General features: G+C 38.6%; 1 protein-coding gene across 6 annotated transcripts in view; it reads right to left on the bottom strand.

The window, feature by feature from the left end:
- AKAP7 (A-kinase anchoring protein 7) overlaps positions 1-22,389 on the bottom strand; it is a 150,033-nt gene that overhangs the window by 110,561 nt on the left and 17,083 nt on the right. For 5 of the 6 annotated variants that reach the window (XM_047860246.1, XM_047860245.1, XM_047860247.1 and 2 more), the window contains exons 3-4: positions 16,441-16,580; positions 5,042-5,178 (exon numbers count right to left, since the gene is read on the bottom strand). In XM_047860246.1, coding sequence (XP_047716202.1) covers positions 5,042-5,178; positions 16,441-16,580 — 277 coding nt within the window. The remainder of the gene's footprint in view (positions 1-5,041; positions 5,179-16,440; positions 16,581-22,389) is intronic. The other variant, XM_047860248.1, reaches the window with a different exon arrangement.

Here is a 22,389-nt window from a genome sequence, read left to right as displayed (position 1 = left end):
CCTTCCTAACCTTATTTGTGTCCATCCTAAAAGACAGTGTCCATACTTTTACTGCGGCACAGTCCTTCACTGTGTGCCATGAGCTAGAACACGTGAAAACAGAACAGCCATTTCTGGCTCATCTTGCATAAACTGGGGGAAATCAAGATACTTATTTTAATTATAACTATATACTAAAGCAGGCCATGCTAAAGGTTAGGGCTTTTCAGAGACCGTGAATTCTATATCCCATTTTTCATCAAAGAAATATAGGTGATTTAAACTCAGCCCGGTTTTTTCAGTTCTCCAGGAGCAAAAATCAATAAATAAGTCCCAGTGAGATGTCACTGATCGCAGAGTGAGAAAAAGTCATAGTGTCTGTTGGTAAGTATCACTAACTTTCAAATTCTTTTAAATAGAATACCTTTCGAAGAGTGGTTTATGGAAAGACTTCTTTATGGTAAAATAAGTAAAAAGTATATGTGTATAGAAAAAAAGAACTCTCAAGCTAGAGTTCAGACCAAAAGGAGTATTTGAAATTAAGAAGGACAGTCTTCTTTTCAACTCAGCAGCTAGGTGTGGTTGGCCTTACAAATTTCTATGCCTTTCTTCTACCACCCTGTAAGGGCAAAGGACCTTACACCTAAAGTCCTTTGTGAAGAAATTCATGATTTTTTAAAAATTTTTAAGTAATCTCCACACCCAACATGGGGCTCAAACTCATAACCCCATGATCAAGAGTCACATGCTCTACTGACTAAGTCAGCCAGGCGCGCCCATGAAGAAATTCATGATTTCAAGAAAATGCTTCTGCATACTCCACACCCAACCCATTGATTAATACATCACTAAACACCTAAAATATGATGCTAGATTTTGAAAAGTAAGAACACAGAACAAGAAACCGACAACATAGATGTCAGCATATTATACAGTACAGGATGAAAGGTACAATGAAAAGATTAGAGACTTAGAAAATCCTTCATACAAATAACATCTTACCAGAAAACCCAATTCATTTCTCTCTCATGATATAGCAACGCAAAGCGAAGCCACACCTTGATTCTGTTCCTCCCTTAAAAGTTCATACTGCCACAGACACTTCCCTGGTTTCCCAAACTAGTAGTAAATCTTTTCTCCTTTGAAATTCCATTAATATTTTATATTTCATGAAACACACCACGTTTTACATTTTTATATTATAATTTTTGAGTTCACATGGTATCCAGTCAACTTAACTGTATAATACATAAGCATAAGAGCCATTCCTGACTCGTCTTTATTTTCCCCAAAGCACTTAACTCAGTATCTTGCACATGGCTGATAATCCTGGCTGAGTTGTAAAACACTATCTTGTCTGCATAGCAAACCTTATTTATTTCTTAGACTTTTCATTATAACTTAGTCAAGAGCAGGGCACCTAGGTGGCTCAGTTGGTTAAGCATCTGACTTCAGCTCAGGTCATGATCTCGCAGTTTGTGAGTTCGAACCCTGCATCGGGCTCTGGGCTGACAGCTCAGAGCCTGGAGCCTGATTCTGATTCTGTGTCTCCCTCTGTCTCTAACCCTCCCCTGCTTGCACTCTGTCTCTGTCTCTGTCTCTGTCTGTCTCTCTCTCTCTCTCTCTCTCTCTCTCTCTCAATAATAAACAATAAACATAAAAAAATTAACTTAGTCAAGAGGAATTACTGAATTGCAATATCTGGTCATCATCTTCTAGTAGAGATAATATTTCCAGTATCATAAAGTTGCATAAGGATGCCACTTTAACTCTTCAAATACAAAGCAGACTTGCTAAACATTTAGGGTTTTTTTCCCACAAAACTGAAAGTATTTGCAAAATGACATGGTGAAACACAGGGATGAATGATGCAGACCGTCACCATGCTCTGTACGGTAATTCTTCAATGAGTGATGCCATGATTTAGGGCAAGAAAATGCTTCCTAGTTCCAGACTCTCCCATGCACCGCAGGTGGTTTAGCCACCCTCGCTCCTGCCCATCAGATGCCCACATTACTCCTCAGTAATGGTGATGACCAAAAATACCCCCCAAATATTTCTAAAAGTCTCTTAGGACTTAGAGGCAGTCCCACCTCCACTGAGTATGTAAACAGTACAATACATCGGGAGGCATACCTGCCCCCTCACCCTAACCCCACTGCACACCACGTGCTCATCAGTAGAGACCACTGAGATACAGGAGGCCCTTCATACCTATGCAGACTAATCCTCCCCACTGCTTTCATGCCCTTGTGCTCATCCTCTCCTTTGCCTCCATCCTACCCCCTCTCTCTCCGCCTCCCCATCTTTCACAGACACGCCCCATGGAATAATAAGAGAACGGACTAGTTCTGGCTTCTCTACTAACCAGCATTTGCTTAATTCCTAGGGCTCTTGCTTCCCCGTATGTATAAGAGAGATGACATTTCTGTGCTGCCTCACAATACTGTTAAGAGAATAAAGCAGAATATTTGTATGGGAGGTGGAGGCTGAGGAACAGGACTGATACACAGATGCCATTTGCCACGGCCAAGATCTACTTCTGATGACAGAGATAAACCTAAACCTACTGGTCAACGGGGATCTTTGCTGGTTTCAAAAGGTCTCTTTGGAGTACAATTATTCAGTTAATTCAAACCTCCTCTCAGGAGTTTTTCCCTTCCCACTCCTCTTCCTTCCCAAGGAATCCAGCATACTCTTCCTTTTTTAAAGAAAACATATTCATTTATTTTTGAGAGACAGAACACAAGTTGGGGAGGGGTATAGAGAGAATGAGACACAGAATCTGAAGCAGGCTCCAGGCTCCGAGCTGTCAGCACAGAGCCTGACGGGGGGCTCGAACCCACAAACAGTGAGATCATGACCTGAGCCGAAGTCGGATGCTTAACCGACTGAGCTACCCAGGCGCCCCTCCAGCATACTCTTCTAAGAGGACTGAGGGAGGTCTCTAGACTGCCTGCTGTTTGAGTCCTCAGAGATTCCCATTTTGGGGGGACCGGTCTGGCTATATCCTTGGGTGACCCATATCAGGGACCATGAGAACATGCTTATTCTTTCTGGGCTTTGTACCAGCACATACTGCAGAAGCACAACCCTGCCAGAGTCTCTCATCAAGAAACATGGATGTTCAGCAGTGTGCCCTTGTCTCTTATCCAGTTCTTTCTGACCCACCAATTTTTTCTGAGTTGGGCCTCCACATCAACCCACCATGGCACAAGAAATTTCTGGATTCATCTATATGTCTTGATAGGAGATGGGGAATTGAAGAAACTACCTCAGGTATATCTGTTGGAAATCTTCCGCAACTCTAATCTACCACCTATGTGACACCACATTCTTGTAGCATTAGTGAACAGGAACTTCTCCAAAGAGCTTGAGCTTTCCCCAGCTTCACCCTGAGAACCCCAAACCAATGTGAATGTCTCTATCATTCCTAGTTCTCTGTTCCAACACCAGTGAGGGCCAGGCTTGGAAAAAACATTCAGCCCCGAAAGGGGAGCCAGGACATTGTATCTGGTTCCATACTTCTTCCTCTGCCGTTGCTTACTCCACCTAGCACTGGAAGGGCTCTATACTCCCTCCCACCCTGGACAATAAGCCTCAGAGCAGCCACCTACAACCCTCCTCAAAGCTGTCTGTGTTTTCACTGACCACACTGAAGGTCTTTTGAATTTATTGCTGGCTCCGTGTCTCCTACTTGCCACCTTCACGCCAGCTTACCGAAACACTGAGGTCCCCCAAGAAAGAAGGAATTCTGCCTCCAGACTGCCTTTGGACTTGAGACCACAGCAACTCTTCCCTGGGTCTCTAGCCTGCCCTGCAAACTTTGTACTTGCCAGGCTCCACAGTCACATGAGCTAATCCTTTAAAATAAATTCTGTATGTAGTCACAGATACAGATATATTGAGATATCAATATATCTAGATATTCATACAGATATACATCCTGTTGGTTGTGTGTCTCTGGAGAACCCTGACTAATTCACCACTCTAACACACACAGGACACTTCTCTCAGGCTTTCGGCTCCTCGTGTCACATCTTCTTTGGCTCTTTTTCCCTTAAGAGCATCACAGTATTTATTTTGTCTTCTGACTGGCAAAGTGAACCGTGAAAGCAAGCCAAATAAAATCTTCTAGTCCTCTCTGCAAATGCAAGGTGCCCGAGACCTGCTCTTGGGTAGATCAGGTTGGAATAGAATGGAAAACTGATCTCTAAACACATGAGGGTCTACTGTTTAAAAGACATAACTACAAGAATCATAATTTGGCTTCATATTTTGAATCACTAGTTTCATGTTTTCTCCCTTTTCCTCACCCCTTCCCAATTCAAGCCTTGTTCTTCATTCCCTCAGAAGTAACCTGCAATACATTCTGGCTCTGGTTTTCCAAAGAGCTAAAGCTTAAGCTCAATCTGGAGAGCTATACAGGTAGTAACAGGGAAAGGAGTACCCCAGGGAGCTGGGGGAAGACCAAGAGTTCTCCACTCCAAGCAGCAATCAATGACTTATATACTCAAACTTTATGGCACAACTCTGGAATTAGGAGTGGGTAGTATATAGGTACTCAAGAATGAGTAAGGTAAAATTGTAACTATCTACTGGAATAGAGGACAGCTCTAATAACAATAACATCAGCCACCTACTGTGGGCCGGGGCTCTACAAAGAGTCTTTACATGTATTGAAACTATTATTTGTTTCCATTTGCATAAAAAGTAAACAATTTGCCCAAAATTAGGCAGCTATTCAGAAATGGTTGTGTCACAGTTCCAGAATCTTTACCAAGAATCCTAACCTAAATGGTCAGCCTCCAGAGTGCTGACATAATTAACATGGGAAAAACAACTACATAACCAAGGGCAACTATTTGATAACAATAACAATTTAAAGTCTCGATTAGGAGGAATATTTATATTGCTAATTCTGTACATTGACTATTAACCGGAAGAAATTATAACAAAGAATACTTCCTTACAATTTCAGTGCCTCTTTGGGTTCTACTATGTTTACTCATATTAAAGCAATAATTTGGAAAATGATATTCAAGGAAGACATATTACTCACATGTTTACTTCCTCTTCATTTAATAACTGCATCACTAGCAGGGTAATATGAAAGGAGCCATCACTGATCATTGCTTTGGCCAGTTGTTTGTCTTGTTGTATTATTGCATTTTGTAGGATCTTAATTCCTCTTGTAATCTAATCACACACACACACACACACACACACACACACACACACACACAAAATAGAGATTAGGTAAGCAATATTTCTTTATGGCAAAATGTAAATCAAGAAGAAAAATAAGCAACAACCAAAATTAGAACAATGTCAAGATTCTTCAACCAAACAATGCTTAATCGCCTACTTGTTCTCAAATATCCTGGATAAAATGACTTGGGAAGCTTAATATGAGGTATGAGTTTTTTTAAATCATATAATTCCTGTCCATCTTGAAAACATCAAACCTAATACCCTTGTTTTACACACTGGGTCACTGGTTGAACCCACTGGTTGAAAATCTCTCAGTGACCATGCATCTTTTCAGAAACTTGCAGTATGACTCATGATAATTATGATCTTTCCTAAAATTAAAAAAAAAAAAAAGTTTTTCTTGCCACAGAAAGGTCAAACCAGCAGACAACATTCCATTCCTGTTGGAAGTATTATTTATTTGTCCCCAAGTGAATGTGTCTGAGAACCCATTCTTCATGGCCTTTAAAATTTTTTAGGACAGCAATAATCTCAACAGGAGTGGCTACTGTCATTTTTCCAGATGTGTGAGGAGGGGCATAACGATGGAGAGAAAGTTGCAAAGTCGTCCAATTGTGTATGTTAGAAAAACAATTACAGTTGCAGAGAGATGCAACCCCTCCTCTTCCATCAGACTTCCCCTCTCCGTCCCTGCTCTGAAACAAAAAGGGGAACAATGTTCTTCCCTCCTCCATTTCCAGTCAGATACAATTCTAGTCAACTTGTACATGTGACTAGAAAAGTGTATCGGAAAATGGTTTGAATATGAAATAGCAAACTGAGCAATACTCAGAGAAAAGAGAGCACATAGAAGTCCTGAGGCAGCAGAATTAGTCAGAGAGAAAAGGGGAAGGAGAGGAGGCTGGCAATAGAAACAGAGTCCATTAAAAAAAAAAAAAAAAAACAGCAGAGATAAGAAAAAACTGAATCATGAGCACAGCAGACTGTTCTGATACTAGAGTAGCTGTTTTATCCTGAACAATGTTCCCATTATCTGCAGAATGTGACTGGACAAATCATGAGATGCCATCCTGGGATCTGACTTCCCACGTGTCTTTATGATAAATCCGCATCACCCAAAATAACCTCAGACTTTCTCTATTCCTTGCAATATGGAAGAGGGCGACACAGGAAATGGTGTTTTCCTGGGAGGAAGTTATGCAGTAACACCTAACATAATATTTCCCAAGGCAAGAGATCACTTCTGTGAAACCCAGCAAATACTGATCGCCTGATAAATAAAATGCTCTTGATGTAATAGTACACAAAGCACTTTCTTCTACTCTATATCAATAAAACTGAGTTATAAACTCCTCGAGGGTAATGTTTATTTCTTCTAACCACAATCTCACCACAGTGACCAGTAATAATAATAAAAACAATACTTAAAATACACCTGAAACTAATATAGCACTGTATATTAATGATACTAGAAATTTAAAAAAGTAATAAAACAAAATAAAATAGAATAAAATAAAATAAAATAAAATAAAATAACTGGCATGAGGACACATCAGTAAATGTCAGTTCACATTATTCTAAAATGTGCTTTTTCGGGGGCGGTGGCTCAGTTGGACGAAGTAAGCGTCCAACTTTGGCTCAGGTCATGATCTCACTGTTCTAGAGTTCGAGCCCTGTGTCAGGCTCTGTGCTGACAGTTCAGAGCCTGCAGCCTGTTTCAGATTCTGTGTCTCCCTCCCTCTCTCTCTCTCTCTGCCCTGCCCCCCCCCCCACTAGCACTCTTTCTCTCTCAAAAATAAACATTTAAAAATAAATAAATAATAAAATGTGCTTTTTCATCTAAAAAGGATTAGACATTTTCCATATCATTAAATATACAATGTCTTCACTTTTTTAATGGAATAGGATCCCACTGTACAGATGTCCCATAATTTAGTTACCTAATCACTTACTTACCAAAATAAAGTTTTTTCTCAAAAAAGGTTTTTAATTAATAAAAAATAAAGCAACAATATTTAAAAAAACAATAGCAGTAACTAACCTTTATTGTGTGATCACTAGGTTCTAGATACTAAAGTGAGCATTTTATATATATTAGTTCACTGAAGCCTCTGAACAACCCTATAAGGTAGATATTGGTATTAACTCTATTAAAATAAATTGAAAAACAGAAGATTTTTAAAAAATCTCTTCAAAATCATATACCCAACACAGCAAAGGAACGTAAATAAAGGATAAATTACAATACATGAGAAAAAATGCAACAGTGACAACGAATTGGTTTGTTTTCAGAGGGGACAAAGAGGGGGCAGAGATGTGGGTACTGACTTAAGAAATGAAACCCTGAGGGGAAAAAGGAATTCAAAGGAGATTTTTAGAAAGTCTTACTGAATACTGTGTAACAGAATACACTGGCCCTCTCAGAAAGAGCTTTATTATAAAACTGTATTGCTCACAAATGATTTTAAATTTGAATTTTTGAGTTTTTCCAGGTACAATGAAGCACTGAGATTGGCTCATGGCATAACAAAGCAGCTCAAGAGGGTCGAGGTTCATATGCCAACGGCCTGGTCCAGCGTCAAGGATATTAAAGGTGCTCAAAAGTGTTAGACCTCTGGACACATATATCAATGGAACAGAAATCCCAAAAGGAAAAATACTCTTATATGGCCAACTAATCTATGACAAAGGAGGCAAGAATATATAATGGGGAAAAGACAGACTCTTCAACAAATGACATTGGGAAAACTGGACCGCCACATGCAGAAGAATAAAACTGGACCACTTTCTAACCCATACACAAAAATAAACTCAAAACAGAATAAAAGGCCCAAGTGTGAGAAATGAAACCATAAAGCTCCTAGAAGAAAACAAAGGCCGTATCTCTTTGACGTTGGCCTTAGCAAAATTTGTCTACATACGTCTCCTCAGGCAAGAAAAACAAAGCAAAAATAAACTATTGGGACTATACCTTGCAAGGCCAAGGAAACAATCAACAAAAGGAAAAGGCAACCTACTGAATGGGAGAAGATATTCATAAAAGACATATCCACTAAAGGATTAATATTCAAAATGTATAAAACTTAAACAACTTGACACGAAAAAACAAAACAACAACAACAAAAAACCAATCTGATTAAAATGTAGGGAAAGGACCTAAAGAGACATTTTTTCAAAGAAAACCTCCAGATGGCCAACAGACACATGAAAAGATGCTCAACATCACTAATTATCAGAGAAATGCAAATCAAAACCACAATAAGATATCACCTTACATCTGTCAGAAGGGCTAGAATGAAAAAGACAACAAAATAAATAAAATGAAATACATGTTAGTGAGGATATAGAACAGAAGGTACCCTCGTGCACTGTTGAAGAGAATGTAAACTGGTACAGCTCCTATGGGAAACAGTATAGAATGTCCTGAAAAAATTAAAAATAGAGGGGTGCCTAGGTGGTTCAGTGGGTTGGGTGTCAACTCTTGATTTTGGCTCAGGTCATGATCTCACGGTTTGTGGGATCAAGCCCCATGACAGGTGCTGACGGTGTAGAGCTTGCTTAGGTTCTCTCTCTCCCTCTCTGTCTCCCCCTCCCCCCCTCAAAATAAATAAACTTAAAAAAATAAATAAAAGTAGAAACACTATATGACCCAGTAATTTCACTACCAGGTATTTACCCAAAGAAAACAAAAACACTAAAAAGATGTATGAACCTCTATGTTTACTGCAGCATTGTTTACAATAGCCCAATTACGCAAGCAACCCCACTGTCCACTGATAAATGGGTAAATTGTGTGTGTGTGTGTGCACATAAAATGTGTATAAAATGGAATGTTACTCAGACATAAAAAGGAATGAGGTCTTGACATTTGCAAAAACATGGGTGGACCCAGAAGGTATATTATGCTACGTGAAATAGGTCAGACTGACAAAGACAAATACTGTATGATTTCACATATATGTGGAATCTAAAAATCAAAGCAAATAAACAAACACCAGAAACAGACCCAAAGATACAGAGAACAAGTTGATGATTACCAGAGGGGTAGGTGGTGGAAAGATAGGCAAAATGGGTTAAGGAGAGTGGGAAATACAGGCTTCCAGTTATGGAATGAATAAGTCATGGAGATGAAAGGTACAGAATAGGGAATATCATCACTGGTATTATAACAGCACTGCATGGTGACAGATGGTACCTTCACTGGTGGTGAGCATAGCAAAACACACAGACTTGTCAAATCACTATGTTGCATACCTGAATCTAATATAACACTGTGCGTCAACTAGACATCAATTTTTAAAAAAAAGTCATACAACATAATTACATCTACAAATCTTAGCTGGTACAAATGATAATATTGTTTTAACTGCACGTGAAAAGTATCTTACGATGAGAACTCTGTTTTACAATCAGAGTAATACAAATTAAGGATGATGGACTTGGCTCAGCAATTCTGGATTTTTTTTTTCAGTTTATTTTTTTTTTTTTTTTGAGAGAGAGACAAAGACAGCTCAAGTGAGGGAGTAGGGAGAGAGAGAGACAGAGAATCCAAAACAGGCTCCACACTGTCAGCACAGAGCACGATACAGAGCTCGAACTCAAGAAACTGTGAGATCATGACCTGAGTGGAAAACAAGAGTTGAATGCTTAACCAACTGGGCCACCCAGGCTCCCCAAAATTCCGGATTTTAATTCCAGGTCTACCACAGTTGTGACCCCACACCTGTCGCCTCTTCTCACTAAATCTTGGCTTCTTCAGCTGTAAAATAGTAATGATAAAATCTGCACTGCCAAACTTACAGCATTGTGTTACAGATCACAGTAGGCAAGCTACATGAAAATATTTCATAAGCTCTACACCATTTGCCTAATATAAAGCATACAACACTGCCAAAATTAAATTCAGTGGTTCTCTACCCTATGTAGTTCTGCTTCCCAAGTACCTTTTGGCAATGTTTGGAGGCATTTTTGTCATAACTGGGGACTTGCCACTTGCACTTAGTGGGTAGAGTACCTGCATTTTCACAAAAATATACTCTTGATTCTGGGCTCAAACACTAATTATGTATAAAGTCAGGGAAATGTTCAAAGAATTCCACTCATTTGTGTATCCAGCATTTTAGTGCAATGCTCTGCATAGTAAAATAGTTTTAGACCACTCCTATTTTTTTAATTATCTGGAAGCATGTAAACTGCAAATTAAAAACTGTAAAATACTTGGAAGACTAATTCTCTGATGTCACACAGTACTTATGATGCAGGATTAACCTCAATCTAGGAAAATTCTACAGATAATCTAACCAAGAGATGTATTTCTAGCTATGCTTTGATGCTCCAGATTAATTTATATATTCCTTGATATCATCTTAAGAGCTTTTTTAAATGCTTTTTTATTCCTAATTACATTCTTATAAAAGAAAAGGGAAAAATACTTGACTCTTCTCTGTATTGCATTTTAAGAACTACCAGTGTCATTACAGGCCAAAGGAAACTAATTTTTAGAGCTGCTGTTTAAAATTCAATAAAATCATTAAAGCTTATCTGTCACCATAATCCCAGCTATTGACAGTACTGCACAGGCACATTTTAAAAACCTAATACTATAGAGTCACATTTAAATATTTTATTCAAAGAAACTTTCAAAAATAAGAGCATTATTAAAATCTTAAATATTTCACTGAGTATTATCTTTGTGTCTAGAAAATAAAAACAAACATCCATCTGTTAAACCTCAGCACTAAGCGATATTCTACATGCCTAAAAATAATGCAATAAGAAAATACATGTTTATATCTTTTAAGTTTTCTAATTGACTCAAAGCATATATACATGAGTGCAGATAAAAAGCCTTAACATTATGTACCTCTGCACAAGGGAGAGAAGTTACATTCTAGCACAGAGTACAAGAATGTCTTTGACCTCAACTTTTGACATTATTTTCAGAATTTTTCTAAGCTGTTAACTTACATTGTTCCTAAATTTGCTGCCTCGTTAATATTTACCAGAATTATCACTTCAATTTGCTACATAATTTTTCTTCAGTGCTGAATACTTTTTCTCGCTTGTCTACAACCATGAAAAGAACTTGAAAAATTGATAACATAGCAAAACTGGAGTAAAAGTAAAAAGTCCTTCCGAAATAGGAGAATTTCCTATGTCTACCAAATGCTCAACATACACACCATGATAGCAAATACTTTTACAATTACATTTCCCAGACAAGAATTGAATGACTGAATGCACAAATCTACTTTTATTATTTTTATAAGACCAGCAATTTTCACATTACTAAATGATGAAATATGGAATTAAAGGTTACAAATGCCTTTTAAAACACCCAGGGAAAAATCATATCTTTCCAATAGTATAAAAAAATTATCTGGGGTGCCTGGGTGGCTCAGTCGATTAAGCATCCAACTTTAACTCAGTTTCTCACAGTTCATGAGTTTGAGCCCTATGTCGGGCTCCAGGCTGACAGCTCAGAGCCTGCAACCTGCTTCAGATTCTGTGTCTCCCTCTCTCTCTAACCCTACCCAGCTCATACTCTGTCTCTCTCTCTCTCTCTGTCTCTCAAAAATAAAATATTTTTTAAAAATTAAAAAAAAGTATCTTCTAAAAAATTAATATACTCCTGAATTCAATCAATTTCTAATTGTTCCCTTGTACTTCAATGTTGATTTACCTTATATTTATTACTAGTCATAAAGAAAGCCCATAAAATCAACATGAGTAATCCAACTAGAACTAATTAAACAATTCTAAGCATTTAAGAAACATATAGGATTTATTATAACTCCATTAGATTCTTTTATTCTCTATTTTTATTTTTAAACTAATGTATAATTGCAGGTAATAGAGAAACACATCCTTTCACATACTTGCAACTTGGATATTTTATACAATCATTCTAGTGCATTTTCCAATTCTATTTCTTAAAACTATGAAATTATGGGGGCGCCTGGGTGGCTCAGTCGGTTGAGCGTCCGACTTCAGCTCAGGTCATGTCGTCACAGTTCGTGAGTTTGAGCCCTGCACTGGGCTCTGTGCTGACAGCTCAGAGTCTGGAGCCTGCTTTGGATTCTGTGTCTCCCTCTCTCTCTGCCCCCCCCCCCCCACTCACCCTCTGTCTCTCTCTGCCTCTCAAAAAAATAAAGAAACGTAATAAGAAAATGTTTTGAAGTATGAAATTATGATGTTCCATTAATGAAGAACTTCAAACATCTAAGAATGTGTTTAAAAATCAAAGACCCATGTCAGTCTGAACACTTTCTTCTTTAAAACTAGATGCCAACAAGTAGAGGCCAAAAGTAGAGCAACTCATTGTGAGTGTGCTAGCTTCCAAAGGCTTGTTTGCAGGTCACTTAATTGGAACTTGGAATACAGTCTCCCATTGAAACAATGTTATAAATGCTGCTTCTTTTCCCAGGCCTTCCCACAAAAGCTCATAAGTAGTTTAAAAAAGAAAATTAACATTTGATACTTTAAAACAAACAAACAAAAAGGATGTTCGTAGAAAAGATGTAAAATGCACCTCCTAATCTCCTCCCACCCTACCTCTCCTCTCTGTATTTGTATGTACACCTCCTACTAAGTACAAATAAGTCTCTTGAGAGGGAAACATTAAATTATTTAGTTTCCAGGTCACTTGACACCCCCATTCCCCACTACTATGAGTCACGCGACCCTCAAAGGATGGCTGTTGAACCTGTATTATGAAACCAACATTGTAACACTGTATTTCTTATTTGTGAATTATTGTAAATGTTCTGGTTGCAACTTGGTATGCCACGAATACGTCTTCAGCCCTGAAATGACAGTATTTTGTGTGTGTGTATTTCTGCTCCTGCCAAGCTCTGCTCTAGGTACTGGGAATGAGCCGAAGACTTTGTGAGGAAGACAAACAAGTTCCAACTGCAAGAATGACAGATCACAAAAGGAAAGCTATGAGACCTTGGAGGTGGCAAACTAGGGGGTGACCAAGGCAGGTGGTCACAGGTGAAGAGGTTTGAGCTGAGATTTTGACATTAACAAAACCAAGAGGGGATGAAAGAAAACTCCTAGACAGAAAAGGTTTTCTCTGGGGGGAGAGGGCCCCTGGCAAATTCAAGGCCAGAGGGACTCAAGCAGAAGGAACAAGTGCCAAAGTGGAGAAGGTTGAACCATGTAGAACCTCACAGGACATGGTAGAGTCTTTGTCTTTACCTAATACCAACAGGAAAAGAGTGAAGTATATAAGCGGGTGACATGTCCAGATTTGGGTTTAGAAAATAATCATTATGACCTCCATTTTACACCTAAAGAAATGGAAGCTACGGAAATTAAGTAACTTGACCGACATCCACAGAGGAGTTTGTAGCCCAGATGGTATTCAAACAAGACCTGTAGGACTCCAAAGTCCCACTCTTCCCGGTCCCACACCACCTCCCAGAAGGTAAGAAGCAGATACGATGGCTACGGCAGCTTATGCTGAAAACTAAGAGCTGCAGACCGTTCTCTCCCATCCCCTTCCTGTGGTCACTTTAGTGGCCCAAATTCTGAACTAAGCCTCAGAAAGAAAGAACTTCTCCAGCCCCTTTCCTCTCCAACCCCTCTCCTTGCCCTTCCCCACCAGTCACCCCATTGATCTTCACAGTCAGAACAAGGCTAGGAGAGGAAGGACAGGCATGAAAGGGACACAGAGCTGCTGTTCAGACTCCCTGGGGCGCCAAGAATGAAGGTGTGAAGGGGCTCCTGGATGGCTCAGTCGGTTAAGCGTCCGACTTTGGCTCAGGTCATGATCTCGCAGTTCACAGGTTCGAGCGCCGCGTCAGGCTCTGTGCTGACAGCTCGGAGACTGCTTTGAATTCTGTGTCTCCCTCTCTCTCTGCCCCTCCCCTGCTCATGCTCTCTCTCTCCGTCTCTCAAAAATAAATAAACACTGAAAAAACGTTGTTGTTTTTTTTTTTTAAAGAAAACCACAGGCCCAAAATGGGCTCTTAACACATGTTAAGAGCCTTACGTCAGCAAACCAAGACTTAACACCTAACTTAAGTGCAGTTTCAGCCCCCCAGGGATGTAACCAGTCAACACACAATGTCCTGGTCAGCACTAGGAAACTTCTGACAGACCCCTTCCATTCTCCTTCAGAGGGTGTCCCCGCCTAACACGATGGATTCTTTGCTAATTGTTTCCTTCTTTCCCCTCCCTCTCTCCCTTTAAAGTCCTTTCTTTTTCCGCAGTCTTGGGGAGCACTTTTCTGTCTGCTAGATGGGATGCTGCCCGATTCATGACTCGCTCAACACAGCCAACTGGATCTTCAGATGCACTTGGAATTTCTGTTGTTTTACACTGGTAAAAGAGATCATACAGAAATTCAGGTCTGCTTCTCAAATCGGGCCAAGATATGAAAACGGTGGGTCTTCCAAGTAAAGTGTTCTTTCCTCCCTCACTGCTTCACCAGTTTGAATTAGATACTGTAGCTCTCAGCCACATACGAGGGTTTCTTAGTTTGTGCCAACTGGCTGGTCCCATTTCCTATTATTCATACCACATTAATTTTCCAGATTTTTAATAGATTTTTACCCAAGTTTATCATGCAATATTAAACTTGTACAGGGAGTAATTTTTAAAGAAACTATGTCACAATAACCATTACCATACACAGGACTGAGCAGCAAGAAATCCCACTACTTTCCCAGCAGAGATTTCAAATCCCTCTTTTTCTACCTGGCCACTGCTTTCTGCTTCTGAAAGGTTCCTCTGTTGCGGTGAACAGAGAGAGCCTTGACATGCCATCTGGCAACACGCTCAAAATTATTACTTAAATATGACTGTTTAATATTTTTTCTAAATTACTGTTTAAGTACATTTTATTGTTTAAATAGGATTATTTATGGGGCACTTGGGTGGCTCAGTCAGTTAAGTGCCTGACTTCAGCTCGTCAGGATCTCATTGTTCATGAGTACCAGCCCTATGTTGGGCTCTGTGCTGACAGCTCAGACCCTGGAGCTTGCTTCAGATTCCATGTCTCCCTCTCTCTCTGCCTCTCCCCCACTCACTCATGTGTGTACTCTCTCTTTCTCTCTCTCTCTCTCTCTTAAAAAAAAATCAATAAATATTTTTTAAAATTTTTAAATAGGATTATCTCCAAGGAACTACCCTACAACCCAGCAATTGCACTACTAGGTAATTATGCAAAGGATACAGATGTACTGCTTCGAAGGGGCACATGCACCCCAATGTTTATAGTAGACTATCAACGATACCCAAAGTATGGAAAGAGCCCAAATGTCCATCTCCTGACAAATGGATAAAGAAGATGTGGTACATATATATACAATGGAATATTACTCAGCCATCAAAAAGAATGAAATCTTGCTATTTGCGACAACGTAGATAGATCTAGAGTGTATTATGCCAAGTGAAATAAGTCAGTCAGAGAAAGACAAATATCATATGATCTCACTCATCTGTGGAATGTAAGAAATAAAACAGATGAACATAGGAGAAGGGAAGGAAAAATAAGATAAAAAGAGAGGAAGGCAAACCACAAGAGACTCTTAAATACAGAGAACAAACTGAGGGTTGCTGGCAGGGTATGGGGTGGGGTGAGTGGCATTAAGGAGGACACTTGTTGGGATGAGCACTGGGTGTTATATGGAAGTGATGAATCGCTAAATTCTATTCCTGAAATCATTATTACATTATATGTTAACTAACTTGGATTTAAATTTCAAAAACATGTAAGATGATAGTAAAAAAAAAATAAAAATAAATAAATAGGATTGTTTCCTATGGAGCCCACCTAAAATATCACCAAAAACACTTAAGAGCTGAGAGCAAATGGGCTTACAAGCATTTAGTGTAGCTTAAATCTAATTTAAAATAAAACTTTATAGTAAAAGTAGTTGTTTTTTAAATAGCACCTCTAAAACGGATCCATAAACAAACAAACAAAAAGCAGAAACAGAGCCATAAATACAAAGACCTGATGGCTGCCTGAGGGGAAGACAGTGCAGGGAAGGGCTAAAGAGGTAAAGTAGAGTGGGGGACACAGGCTTCCAGGTACAGAACGGAGGAGTCAGGAATTGAAAGGCACAGCACAGGGAATTTGGTCAATGGTTCAGTAATAACGCTGTATGGTGACAGATGGTAACTACGCAGGTCGTGAGCACAGCACAACGTAGACTGTCAAAGCACCATGTTGTACAACTGAAACTAATGTAACATTGTGTGTCAACTACACTTCAATTAAAAAAAAAAAAGCACCTCTTTGTTGGTGATCGGAATGGATAGGAAATAGTTGGGTTGATAATCTTTTTGCTTTTTTTTCTTCTTCTTTATCTGATCTTTACTGATCCGTTCATTTTCTTTACTTCTCTCCAAATTTATGTGAGGTACATCAGTGACTAGAGGGAGAAAGTCAAACAATAATATGTCTAATGGATTTAAACAAAGATAATTTAGTCAAAAAAAAAAAAAGAAAAAGGAAACAAGCACTACATAAATAGCAATCATTCATAATAGTCATTTTCAAATTTAAAGTAGGAGCTAGCAACTATTCTGTAAAGGACCTCAGAATAAGTATTTTAGGCACTGCAGATCATATGGTCTTTGTCAAAACTACCCAAGTCTACTGCAGACAAACGTAGATGAAGAGGTATAGTTGTGTTCCGATAAAACTTAATTTACAAAGCAGATAGTTAGCTAGATTTGGCCCATTGTCTAAAGCACAACTAGCAACCATTCTCTCCCCCGTGCCACAAGTTTCATGATACTAGAAAAGATCACTTTTTTCATACATTTGTAAATGTACATTTGTGACTCCCACAACATAACCACTCATAGCAATGCCACTCAAAGTTTGGTTTGTGGTCAAGGTCATGCTACAAACTTGCAAAAATTTAGATTGCTTTAGAAACCTGCATAGCAAGTAGGCAAAGAAATTCTGTCTACTGAACTTTGGCTTCTATTATGTGTGGGTTTTTTTTCATTTTTCTAATAGTTCATCTTTTACCGTATTTTACACAAGTATCAGATGGCAACAAATAGGAAATCAAAAACAAAAAAAAAAACTGGCCCTTGACCATAGATAATTGAGAAGCACTTAGCTACTTGTTAAAGTCATCTTCAAAAGACTCGTTTATAACACCCAAAATATGATTATGAATAATAATTATGAAGCTATGCCCCCAGAAAGAATTACCAAATCAGTATGAAATGCCATGGTTTCCTTTTTCAGATTTGAGCAGGAGGTCCCCTATGCATGCAAAACTAACATTGATTGAGTTTTCAGGCTGTGTCTTCCCGAACATTAGCTTACTATTCAAAATGGAGTGCCTTATAGAGACTTTGTAAAAATTCAAATATAATTGTATACTCTGAGGTATCATTCCCGAAAGGGGTGGGAGGAAGAAAACACCTTATTTACATTCAATCCTATGAAGCTGGCTCCATCTTTGGGATCAACTCTTACTGACCCTGGTGATCACCTGCACATAATGCCTTAAAAAGGTCTGTGGGGAAAGTCTGAGCTCAACCAATAATGCAGAGTCTGTGTGTCTATGCGATCCTGATCGAACTCAACTCCTTATTAAATACAAGGAAACGGAAGTGCAAAAAAACTTAAAAACTACTCAATGTCACGGAGTCAAATGTGGCATTTAGACCTTTTAACTCTCTCCACCTAGTGTATTTTCTATTAGATCAAACTGCTTCTCTGTCAAAGTTCTGCAAAACCAAAGAGCAGAAGTAATTTTCCTTATCCTAGTGGTCTATTTTTTTTCCAACATTTTACTTTTTTAAGTAGTCTCTACACCCAACATGGAGCTCGAATTTACAATCCCAAGATCAAGAGTCACGTGCTCTAAAGAGTGAGCCTGCCCCTACTGTTCTTTAAAATATCAAGGGCAGGGGCACCAGGCTGCCACAGTCGGAGGAGCATGTGACTCTAGACCTTGGGGTCAGGAGTTCAAGCCTCATATTGGGTGTGGAGATTACTTAAAAATAAGTGGATAAACTTTCAAAAGATTTTTTTAAAATAAAAAATAAAATATTAAGGACAATTTTTAAATAAATGTCACAAATAGTGTCTTAATGCTAACTTCTAGAAAATGAGTAGAGTATGTTAAAAATTTAAAAACTCAGGGTTTGTGGAAACATGTGCTTTCTTTCTAGGACTAATGCACACTTGTGACATCCAGAAGGTGGGGGTAAATTAAAAGCAAGGGGACCTGGGTAATAAGTCTGACTAAATCACTGAGTTAGGACAAAATTATCTGGTGTCTTTGTGCATCCACTTCCCTACTACCGATGATTTATATGGTTAAAATGATACATCTTCACAGAGAATACATATTTGAAATATAAATTATTACTTTCTTTTACATACATGAGCGTGTCAGAACTTTATAAATCCTATTGCTAAGAAAAAGTTTCCAGCATTCTCATCTGCATTATGAGCATTATCAGAATTGCCTCATGTGATGCCACTGGGTTTTATTCCACATGCAATTCTTTAAATATGGAAAATGACATCAATATGCTGTTGAGCTGCTTGTAATTTTAGACATCTAAGAAACAGTCCTACATTTGACTGTAGTAACAAACTAAATCTACTAATTTTAAACAGAAGCCACAGAATATGCTAATAAAGTACCACATATATTTTAAATCCATGCCCAAATACATTTCTAGCCCACCTCCATCTGCTCTTAGTAAAATGGTACATTAGAAATGGAAACCAATTTTAGTATAGTCTAGATCAGAGTTTGTGGGTTAGAGTCCTGGCTCCCCTACTTACTGGCTGTGTGATCTTAGATTAGTCACATGAACTCTCTTTACTTCAGTTTCCTCCTAAGTGGAGAATAATAATAATAGCTACCTCACAGGGCCATTTTTGAGTGAGTTAATACATGAAAGCTCTTAGACTACATTCTGGTACAAACTAAGCACTATAATTAGCTATAACTATTAGGTGTTACCCAGAGCTCAAAAGAATTAGGGAGATAAATGTGTATCTGCTAAGATCATTTAGAAAACTCCAAAAGTAAACTGACATAAAGTATAAAGTATCCATTGTTTTTCATCATCCAGACCACTTGTATCCCCTATGATTATATAAAATGAAAAATAATCTTAAGCAGTTTTTTAAAAATTAAATATAATAGTGCAAAATAGTTCTAAAGTAAAACATCCATTTTTTAAAGTAAAATCACAAACTAATTCTAGATAAGTTCTCAGCATCCTTCTTTTTACATCCCATTGTCCAAATCAGGACACAACCCCAAACAGCTCCGGAAGCCGAGATAGTAAGTTTCTGCCAGTTCCCAACCTATGCCTATGTGGAAAAAGAAATCTACAAAAGGAAAAAAGGAGGGGGAACAGAAGTTGGCAAGGCAACTAGCCAGGTCTATTTCAGTCCTGCAGAGGCAGCACTAGATAGTGAAAAGAGCATTAACCCCAAGACTAATCTTCCAACAAGCATCTTCCTATCAAGTCACTTCATTTCTCTATCTGCGAACTCAAAAAGCTGGCCAATCCTTAGAGAAATAGCTTATTCTAGGTCTGAGGAATAAAATATACCAGAGGATCCTGGCTCTTCAAAGACTCCTGGCACCATGTCAGAAGGTCTCTAGAACCAGTTTGAAAGTCCCAACGCTGGCCAATGATGGCGTAATTTAAGCATCAAATAAAATCATCACTTCAACACAATAGGAAATTCAGAGCATTTTTGCAGCAATCTTGCCAATATTCCAAAACTTATCAAGATTCCTTAATCTGGGGTGTCTGGGTGACTCAGTTAAGCGTCTGACTAGAATGTAAAGGGCAGAGGAACACATTAGTGACCATAATGTAGGTACTTCTATACAACTTCATTTCTTCAAATATGGGGCGCCTGGGTGGCTCAGTCGGTTAAGCCTCCGACTTCAGCTCAGGTCACGATCTCACAGTCCGTGAGTTCGAGCCCCGCGTCAGGCTGTGGGCTGATGGCTCAGAGCCTGGAGCCTGCTTCTGATTCTGTGTCTCCCTCTCTCTCTGCCCCTCCCCCGTTCATGCTCTGTCTCTCTCTGTCTCAAAAATAAATAAACGTTAAAAAAAAATTTAAAAAAACCAAATACACACACACACACACACGCGAAAGAAAGAACTACAGATGAAAAGAAACTGAAGAGATGTGTCAATCAAATACAATGTGTGGACTTTACTTCCTAATTCAAAACAATTTTTTTAATTACGACAGAGAAGTGTGAATACTGACATAATATTTGATGATATTAGAAATTACTCTTTTTTGTCATGAGAAGCATATTTTGGATACGCTTTTTGTTAAGTATCCTTATCTTTTGAAGACACATACTGAAGTATTTGCAGATAAAATGTATCTGGAATATACTTCAAAATAATCTAGTGACAAAGAGGTGATATAAATAGATGAGGCTCAGTCTACTATTCTACTTTTGAATATACTTGAAATTTTCCATAATTGTATATATATATATATATATTTTTTTTTTTAAAAACACCCAGGGGCATAGGAAGGACAACTAGATAATCTCTACCTAGAGTCTCTTCTAGTTATAGTTTTCTGTGATCTGTGATAAAGGTACTAACTTAACACCTATAACAATTAGGACTCTCATGGTAAAATTCGATCAAGAATGGCGTCCAGCAGCTCCTGGCTGGCTCAGTTGGAAGAGCATGCGACTCTTGATCTCGGGGTCGTGAGTTCAAGCCACACACTGAGTATAGAGATTACTAAACAAAAATAAATAACCTTAAAAAAAAGATGTCCAAACTAATAATCCAGCTGATTTTATAACCTCTACTTCATTTCAAAATTAACATAGTAGAAAGAGAATCCTGAACCCAAAGTCTAGTTTTTCTTGTTGTTTTTTTTTTCCAAACTGCTAGTATCAACCCACTACTAGGTTACTAAATCAACATAGAAGATAATTTAAAAGCACTTTTTAAAACCTAGAATAGAATGGAATATGGTGGGGTGGAGTAGAATGAAATGGAAGAAAATGTTGTAGACCAGATTAGAATACTACAGAATAGGATAGAATAGAAGTAACATTCCACCTGCTTATGGTAGGTCTAAGTACTGCTCCATGAAATTTGAAGGTTTTTCATACACGTGTGTACTGGATGGCAACATGAATGTGCACTAAGACACTGAATTGTTTCTGCTATATTTTACTCAATAAGAACAGGCTTAAAAATGTGGTATTTAAGAGACCACTGAGGGGCACCTAGGGGCTCAGTCAGTTAAGCGTCCGACTTCAGTCTAGGTCAAGATCTCACTGTTCCGACTTCAAGCCACGCATAGGGTTCTGTGCTGGCAGCTGGGAGCCTGGAGCCTGTTTCAAATTCTGTGTCTCCCTCTCTCTCTCTGCCCCTCCCCTACATGTGTTTGTTTCTCTCTCTTTCTCTCAAAAATAAATGAACATTAAAAAAAAATTTTTTTTAAAAAGAGAGAGAGAGACACCAGAGACTTTTAGCATTTTCAGTTTTATACCTTATCTGTTCAAAACTAAACTATGCAGCCGCTCTGGAAAACAGTGTGGAGGTTCCTCAAAAAATCAAAAATAGATCTACCCTATGACCCAGCAAGAGCACTGCTAGAATTTACCCAAGGGATACAGGAGTGCTGATGCATAGGGGCACTTGTACCCCAATGTTTACAGCAGAACTCTCAACAACAGCCACATTATGGGAAGAGCCTAAATAAATGTCCATCAACTGATGAATGGATAAAGAAATTGTGGTTTATATACACAATGGAATACTATGTGGCAATGAGAAAGAATGAAATATGGCCTTTTGTAGCCACGTGGATGAAACTGGAGAGTGTTATGCTAAGTGAAATAAGTCATACAGAGAAAGAGGGGAAGGGAAAAAAAAAGTTAGAGAGGGAGGGAGCCAAACCATAAGAGACTCTTAAAAACTGAGAACAAACTGAGGGTTGATGGGGGGGGGGGGGGGAGTGAGGGGAGGGTGGGTGATGGGGATTGAGGAAGGCACCTGTTGGGATGAGCACTGGGTGTTGTATGGAAACCAATTTGACAATAAATTTCATATTTAAAAAAAAACAACAAAAAAAGAACAAAAACAAAAACTAAACCGTTCTTCCTGTAGCGACTTATTTTTGCCATTTCAAACATTCCATAAGTCCATTCTACAGATATCCAGAGAAGGAAAACCATAACCTTGGAA

The sequence above is a fragment of the Prionailurus viverrinus genome, chromosome B2 (genome assembly GCF_022837055.1).
Source record: "Prionailurus viverrinus isolate Anna chromosome B2, UM_Priviv_1.0, whole genome shotgun sequence".
NCBI classification, from domain to species: domain Eukaryota; kingdom Metazoa; phylum Chordata; class Mammalia; order Carnivora; family Felidae; genus Prionailurus; species Prionailurus viverrinus.
The sequence above is the reverse complement of the archived record's forward strand: the minus strand, read 5'-3'. Positions and strand labels throughout refer to the sequence as shown.